This window comes from Ornithodoros turicata, chromosome 6 (genome assembly GCF_037126465.1).
Source record: "Ornithodoros turicata isolate Travis chromosome 6, ASM3712646v1, whole genome shotgun sequence".
In the NCBI taxonomy this organism is placed as follows: domain Eukaryota; kingdom Metazoa; phylum Arthropoda; class Arachnida; order Ixodida; family Argasidae; genus Ornithodoros; species Ornithodoros turicata.
In genome coordinates this window covers 54,848,564-54,856,936 of record NC_088206.1, presented here as the reverse complement: position 1 = coordinate 54,856,936, position 8,373 = coordinate 54,848,564, and the positions used below count along the sequence as shown (strand labels likewise).

Here is an 8,373-nt window from a genome sequence, read left to right as displayed (position 1 = left end):
TTTTCAATCTTCAGATGCCTATGCCTTGTTGTGCGTGCGGTGGGGGTGGGGGACAAGAAGGGGCCCTTCTACTGTACCTGCCGCGGGGAACTGCGACAGTTTTTTCTTCGTTAAAGGTGATTTTTGTATAGCGTTACTGACATGCAGTGAACTCAAAACTGATGTTTATTGTGCATCAGAGAACTGGTATATAAATATCACTCAGATGACAAAATCTAGTCTCCGTTGTCCGCGAGCCTTACTTGCGAAACGATCGATGACCCTTTGCGTATCGATGGCAATGTCCCTATGGGTGTGCAGCAATGCCAACGCAGTCAAGCGCTCTTCAGCCATCTGTGTCCTCATCCACGATTTTAACCGACGGAGAGTAGAGAAGGACCGTTCGGCACTGGCTACGCTAACAGGGAGAGTGGCCAGTACTTGTAGAAGCGTACGTATTAGAGGGAAGACCTCCCTGTCGCATTTGTCCAGAGCTTCAACAGCAGTACCCGGCACCTCAGTCTGGGTCTTCCACTTTTCGCGCCATAACCTCAGCTCGGCTTGAAGTAGAAGTGGTCCTATTGGCGCGCTATTCCCCATGAACACAGAATACCGCTCCCCAATAGCAGAAACAGCTTCCTTGTCGACGCCGTCTGTGGCACAGGTGTGAGGGGGCACAAAAAGGAACAGCTCGTATGCTCTTTCCGCCTCGGTTGTAAACCTTGTCTCTAAATCTGACAGCACATTATCCATTAACGGAGTGTACAGTGACATCCTGTAGTAGCTCTCTGTATTGGCCGTAGCGACGTTGCACCTGTGAGTCTGTCTCTTAGCTATACGTGGGGACCGCAACTCTGTTCCCAGTTCTTCTCCCAGGGCACTGGCTTGCTTGTAGAGCTCCGAAAATGCCTCTTCACTTTTCTCTCTGCGGTCGCGGAGAACAGTCATGGTGTCTGCCAACGCGCTCCTAGCCGTGCGAACGTCAAGATATTCCTTCTGAAAGAGACGACTCAGTGGAACAGTGTGCGCGAGTATGTCCGCCAAGCAAACAATTGCTACTAGGAATTCGGAGTCACTGATGGCAGCACGGAGCGTCTTTGCTTTCGCTGCGCTTTGCATCTCTTTCCAGTCAGCAATGGTATCAAGAGCTTTCGACACACTGCCCACGGACTCTCGAAACTGTATAACGCTGTCGTGCCGTTCAACCCACCTCGTCTCACAAAGGCCTTTAAGTTGGCCTCCAAGGGTGCTCTTTAATACCACGTTTCGTTTCGATGACGCCGCAAAGAAGGAAATTACTTCTTTCATAATGCCAACAGCATTTCTGATCGCTTGGACTTTGCAGGACTTGGACAAAGACAGGTTGAGTGCGTGGTTGAAGCACGGGCAGTGCACCGCATTAGGCGCATGTTTCTTGATCTCAGACACAGCGCCACAGATCTCGGACACCATGACGCTGCAGCCGTCGGTAGCTATACCTACGCACTTTTCTGGGTCGAGGCCTAAGGTCTTCAGTGTTGTTACAACCTGTTCCCCGAGTATCTTTCCTGTCAAGACGGGCTCTTCAATGTTGATACTGGTATCAGTATCGCTACTGACACGACGAAGATCGACGAACTGTACAAAGTCCTCTCGAACCACATTCTTGTGAACGTAGCGTAAAATGAGACTAAGCTGCGACATGTGAGCTAGGTCAGTGGTTTCGTCGAACATAACGCTGTACATGCCGGATTCGTGCACACGCCCAGTGACCGTGGCAAGGACTTCCTCTCCACAGCACTGGATGAGTTCATTCTGCGTCGTTTTGCTGATGCATGTGGCCCGGGACGACGTGCTGGCAAGGTGCTTTTGGAGTTCTGTGTCCCCACTGGCGACCCGGAACCGCAAAAGTTCTCGAAAGTTGCCCTCGTTTGACGTTAATGAAGTACCTTGCGAACAGTCTGCAAGCATCCCGTCGTCTCTGTGTCCGCGAAACGGTATTCCTTGGCGCCCTAGAAAGATTATAGAGTCTATGATAGGCAAGAGTCTTTTCCGGTTCTCATCCACTTGATGAAGTCGCTGACAAGATACTTGATTGGCGACGCACGTTTCAGGTGCATCGGCACAGGCAAGAAAGGCTTTTGCGGCTTGAACCGCCTCTTTGTGGTATCTAGTTGCTTCATGCAGAGGGAGGTCACCATCTTTGCCAAGTAGCCTCGCGAATGTTCGGAGAGGTTTTGTAACGAGCTTTTGAAGAGTAACATTCCTTTGGTACCCTCCTACGCTCCCCGTTGTGAAGAGTGCACAATACTTGCAATAGAGACCACTTTGGCACTTCGAGAGAACCAGCCAGTTAAATTTGCTCAAATGTGAGTGGCTTACATATCTCTTTTCTTCCTTGCCGCCTTTTTTGTGGACGGAGTATGGGAAACTGTAGTTTTCCGCTGGATGCCAATGAGATTCCAACAAGCGCCGCTTAGTGAAGTCGTCAACATGTTTCCCGACAAAGCTTCCAACGTCTAGTAAAAAGGCTGCAGCGGAGCCATCATTCCTTCCACTGTCACTCATGGTGTTCGATAGTTCGCATTCATGTTCAGCACTGTGACTGCGCTCATGTCGTGAACCGTTGCCGTCAGCCACAGCACTTGCTGGCATGGCACACGCTATCTGAGGATTGGCGTCCGCGTCGCTGTCATCCGTGGGCAACGTAGAGGAACCCGATTGTGATATTGCCGGCGCCGCGACCTCCTCGCTGTCTTGAATTGAAGTTTGCAAGGCATGCTTGGGAGCGCGACTAAAGAAACTGTCAATCTTTTGAAGACTCGCTCGCTTCATTTTACTTCAGACTCCGTTCTCACCGCTTAGACGCGGAATTGGCCACGTGCCGTGAGTCGCGCGCGAGAAAGAAGGAAAGCGCTGTCATGGAGACAGAATAAAGAGTGAAGGCGGCATCTTGGTGAAAGCAAGCGCGTGACCGTTGTTGGCATGGGTCGGACGGTGGGACAGGGGGGGCAGGTGCCCCCTCCCCAGGGGCGGATACAGACCCTCGGTTTGGGGGGGGGCGGTTTCTTTGCCGGAGCGCGCAGTGGGGGAGGGGGAGAGGGAAATGCAATGCATAAACTGACGTTTTTTTTTGGGGGGGGCGATCGCCCAACCGCCCCCCCCTTGGATCCGCCACTGCCTCCACCGCGCCCGGAACTATCAGTTGAGCCGGGTTGCGCTTGGGCGGGTGTGAAGGACTCCGTTCCACGGGGAAGGGAAGCGACGTCCTTGGTTGCGGACGCGGGAAGCCGGTCGGACGTCATCGTCCCGCCGCGCTCCCTGGATCCTTTCTCCTTCGAACAGAGGCGCCGTGCGGGGTTTGGCGAAAACTCACGCGGCGGTCCGAGGAGTGGAACATCCACTGCTCGGAGGGTTCAGGATAGGCAGAACCAGGTAGAGAGGGACCCCAGTAGCAGAATGCCACAGGCGGACCGCGGGCGGGCGCAGCCCAGATGCTATGGCTGTAATCAACCAGGGCATTACAAGCGTGACTGTCCTGTGCGTCGGGGAAATTTCCGGTCGGCGCAGGGAAACTAGTAACGCCGGCGGCGGCAGTTGGGGCTAGCTCTAATCCGTCGTCGGCAGTCAGAGAGAGCTCGGGGCGTGTGTTTCATACCTCGCCGCAGTCTTTTGCCGAGGATGGATCAGTTTTCGCCCCAATAGCTTGTAGAGTTCAGGAGTCTGCTCCTGTGTTCGGTCCGTACATAGGCGTAACAATAGCTGGGAAAGAGTACATTGGCCTGGTGGATACCGGTGCCACGCTCTCGCTAATCGGAGACGCCGTGTACGCGCACTGTCGTGAACGAAATGTCCGCGTCAGGAAGGTTGATATCCCATTGCGGTTAGCATCGGGAATGTCGAGTGCTACAGGCGCAGTGAGACTTACAATGCGCTTTAACGGGGGACGGTGCAGACAACGGTTCATTTACCTGTCAGGGCTGTCAATCCCAGTTATTTTGGGACGAGATTTCATTGTCCGAGAGGGATTGATTCTCGATTTAAAGGCAAACGGATATCGGTGTGGGGGACCGCTAAACCCACTGATTCCTTTCGCCTCTCCTTCACCGACTGGCCGTTTAACCAGTCGTGTGGATACCCACTCGTCAGAAACTAAGCTTGTGCATACTGTGGGGAGAATCCCACAGGATATCGAGCGGGTGGTAGCGTCTTTCGGGGGCAGAGGAGTTGAGCGCGCCAGGCTTTTGGACGCTTTGCTACCCTTTTCCGAAATGTTTACGGAGCACCCAGGAACAACCGATGTTCTAGAACATCGGATTGATACTGGTACTGCGAGGCCCTGGCGGTGTAACCCCAGGCCCCTCAGCGCACGTAAGAGGGATCTCCTTGACGCGGCGCTGGATGAGATGATTGCGACAGGCGCGGTTAGGCGGTCACAGAGCCCCTGGGCTTTCCCGGTGGTGCTGGCACCTAAAAAAGATGGGACGGCAAGACTGTGTGTGGATTATCGCCAGTTAAACGCCGTGACGGTCAGAGATGCCTATCCTTTTCCGTCCATCGAGTCGATCATGTACGCGTCGGGGAATGCCAGCGTGTTCACGATTTTGGACTGTAGCAGGGGCTTTCTGCAGATTCCTGTAGGGGAGGAGGATATCCAAAAGATGGCATTCACGTGTCACAGAGGCTTGTTTGAATTTACGAGGCTCCCTTTTGGATTGTCCAACTCGCCCGCTAGTTTCCAGAGGCTAATGGACGTCGTGCTGGATGACGCGAAGTTCAATTATGCCATGGCTTACATGGACGACGTAGTGGTATTTTCTAAGTCGTTCGATGAGCATCTCGTTCACTTGGGCAATGTGCTAAGTCGGATGAGGGACGCGGGGTTGACCATTAATCCCGGCAAAGTTCAGCTTGCATCCCCCAAGGTGGATCTCCTTGGTTTTGTAGTTGATCTTGATACGCTAAGTCCGAATGAGGATAAATTGAGGGCCATACTCGAGTATCCTCGTCCGCATGACGTCAAGAGCCTTCAGAGGTTCCTAGGAATGGTTGGCTTCTATCGCCAGTTCATCCCGCGTTGCGCGTCCTTAGCAAAACCACTGTACGAGCTACTGCGGAAGAATTCCCAGTGGGCTTGGGGGCCTAGGCAGGAGGAGGCGTTTCGCTCCTTATCACAAGCTATAGCGGATACAGCTAAATTGTGGTTGCCAGATCTTAACAAGCCGTTCGTTATGCAAACTGATGCAAGCGATTACGGGCTTGGTGCAGTGTTGCTACAGGAACACGACGGTGGTCTATGCCCGGTCGGGCTCGCTAGTCGCACACTGTCGCCGGCGGAGATGAACTATTCCGTTACGGAGAAGGAGTGCTTGGCGGTAATGTTTGGCTTGAAAAAGTTTGACATGTATCTGGATGGGACAACCTTTACCATTCAGACCGACTACCAAGCACTCTCTTGGCTGCAGCGGTTGAAGAAACCGTCAGGCAGATTAGCACGCTGGGCGTTAGCACTTCAGGGCTATTCCTACCATGTAGAGTACCTGAAAGGAAACGCGAACAAAGTGGCAGACGCTTTGTCCCGTGCGCCACTGGGTTACAGCTGTGAATTACAGCAGGAACCTCAGTGTCAGGGCAGGTCATCGACCGGTTGTGTGGGTGACTTGGACCTGGTTAGAGCCGCTAGACGCGGGAGGTCCTCTCTCCCAGCGGAAGAGAGAGGAGGGGAGATTGAGTGCGCCTGCGATTACGCTAATCTCCCGGAAGGCGTGGAACGGCAGACCGAGGAGGGGGATCTCGTGGCCGCGATTGGTTTGAATCGGGCAGGTAACTCCTTGTCTTGTGGCACGATCGTGAGCAGGGAAGAGCTCTTAGAGGCACAGAAGTCGGACGGTTTATGTCAGCGGGTGTCGGAAAAGCTGGCGGATAATAGCGCAGCTGACACCGGTAACGCTGGCAGGGATGACGACGGGTGCCTCGACTCATATCTCTTGAGTGAGGACGGGCTTTTGCTGCGATATGTGCCCGGGTTAGACGAGGAGGACGAGAGTGTTTCCCCCTTCAAGGTCGTAGTTCCCAGGAAATTGCGAAGGGTGTTTATGCGTTATTTCCATGACTCAGCCCTTGCGGGTCACGGCAGTGGCAGCAAGACTTTTCATAAGTTATGCCGCGTCGCGACCTGGCCGGGGATGAGGCAGGATGTTATGCGCTTTACTCGGAGCTGCCCCGTGTGCCAGAAAGCAAAACCAAGGGGTGGTAAACCCCCAGGGTTCATGCAGCCAGTAGTCAGTAGCTACCCCTGGCACATAGTAGCGTGTGACGTAATGGGTCCATTTCCCAGAAGTCCACGGGGGAATCAGTACCTGTTGGTGGTTACTGACCACTTTTCCAAGTGGGTGGAGTTATTCCCGCTTAGGAAGCTGGTGTCGGAGCGGATATGGGACCGGCTGATGGAGACTTTTTCCCGGTTCGGTTTTCCGGCACAGTTGATCACTGACAACGCCAGTTATTTCACTGGCCGAGTCTTTGTCGACTCTTGTGCTGCACTTGGTATTCAGCACAAGAGAACGACGCCGTATCATCCCCAGGCGAACATTACTGAAAGAGTGAATCGCAACCTTAAGCATATGTTGGTAGCTCTAACCGACAGGCACAAGGATTGGGATGTGCGTCTTACTGAGTTGGGATTTGCAACCAGGACGACAGTAAACAGGTCAACAGGGTTTTCCCCGGCATACCTTAACTTTGGGAAGGAGGTTGCTTTCCCATCGGAGAACGGACTGAGACAGTGCACGGAGCCGATTGCTCGGAATCTGTCGAGGTACGCGAGCGAGCTGCGTAGTCGGCTCTCGGATGCGGTGAATTCCGCAAGAGAGAGCTTGGACGCCGCCCGCTCGGAACAAGCGCGTCAGTACGATAAGGGGCACCGTCCTCTGTCATATGAAGTAGGGGATTTGGTCTTGAAGCGCACACACCCGCTGAGCAACGCTGCTATAGGTTTCGCAGCGTCACTGGCGCAGCGCTGGGAGGGACCTTTTCGGGTGATTTCCCGATTATCTCGCTTGTCGTACCGACTCCGTCGTGTGAACACGGCGGAGGAGACAGGGCCCGTTCACGTTGGCGACTTAAAACGCTATCATGAACGCGACCACGCGGCGGACGAGGGGGGCGAGTCTATCCGCCCACCTAATCAGCTGCAGGGTGACCAGGGCGGCTTTAGCCCAAGGCAACGTGGTAGGGCGGCATGCCCTACCCGCGGCGGAACACGGGCTGTAGGTCAGCGTTCTCGCGCGTACAATTTGCGCGCGCGATAACATTTCCGTGTCTCCGCACGTTCTGTCTTTTCAGGACCCCCAACCCCAGGCATGCCACTCCGAACGCGGTCGTCAGAGACCGTTCGGCAACGAGGAGCACCTGTCTCCCGAGAAGAGGCTCGAGGACTGCGCCCTCGGCCGGACCCACCCCGCGGGCGACTCCCAGTCACCATTCCGTAGCCACCTGGACCGTGCAGGTCGGGGAGGAGCCAGTGTGCTTCGTGTCATCGAGGAGGTGGCGCGACCAGTCGCGTCCCCTCCGTGGCGGTGCTTCGGAGACCGTGGCAGCCACCTTCCGGGGCCATCTCCTGTCCGACCGGCACCCCTCGGAGCCCCCGGCCGTCTACACGGAGGAGGAGACGGCTCGTCTGTGCGGGAGCTGCGGTGGGTTGGTGATCCACCGCACAACCCACGAGCTGGGTGACCGTCACAGGACTGCAGTGGCCACCCGAACACCGGCGGTCCCGGACGCTCCACCTGCGCCCTCCGCCGAGGACGCTGTCGCCGCCGCCCTGCGGATCCTTCGGGAGTTTCGGCCGGAGCTCCTGCTGGAGGCCGGGTCACCGCCGTGCGGCAGAGCCACCGCCGAGGACCTTCCCACCGCTGGCGTCACCCCCAACCCGGTGCCCCCCAGCGACCAGGCCCCGAAGTCGACCGCTGCGTTCGACCAGGAACTCATGGACTTTCTGGGTTCGAACCCCCCGTCGGGGCCTTAGGTGGGGGGGAGTGTGGTGACCCAGTTTGGGGGACACATGGGGAGCCGTCCCGTGACCTCATCTCCCCCAGGCGATCCCTCGACACAGGAACTTTCCACTGGCCAGTTTGGCCGCGTGGGCCGATTTGGCGCATGGAAGTAGGTCACTCGATGAAGAGGTCACTCGTGCCTGGGACTTGGAAGTGAGCAGACATTGCAGGAATAAAGTCAGAATGTAAGTTATTCCAAACCTGTGTCAGAGTCATTCTTGGTTGGCGATAGGGAACGTACCGGTTATTTAGACCACAACCCGGTGGGGAAGGCTACTTGCAGGAGCAAATCCCACAGAACTTGGTCGGAAGGTGAAAGACTCTCGTGGCACAGTGTGTGGCGCCGACCACCAAGCGGCAG

The 8,373-nt window shown here is 55.5% G+C and overlaps 2 protein-coding genes across 2 annotated transcripts; one reads left to right on the top strand and one right to left on the bottom strand.

Annotated features, from left to right (window-relative positions):
* Positions 1–201: 201 nt before the first annotated feature.
* On the bottom strand, positions 202–2,793 carry LOC135398646 (52 kDa repressor of the inhibitor of the protein kinase-like). The gene has a single exon (XM_064630030.1). The coding sequence runs from the start codon at positions 2,791–2,793 to the stop codon at positions 202–204; it is 2,592 nt and encodes an 863-aa protein (XP_064486100.1).
* Positions 2,794–4,229: 1,436 nt separating this feature from the next.
* LOC135398644 (uncharacterized) lies at positions 4,230–7,984 on the top strand. The gene is made up of 3 exons (XM_064630029.1): positions 4,230–7,226; positions 7,303–7,652; positions 7,702–7,984. The coding sequence occupies exons 1-3, from the start codon at positions 4,230–4,232 to the stop codon at positions 7,982–7,984; spliced, it is 3,630 nt and encodes a 1,209-aa protein (XP_064486099.1).
* The last annotated feature ends 389 nt before the right edge of the window (positions 7,985–8,373 follow it).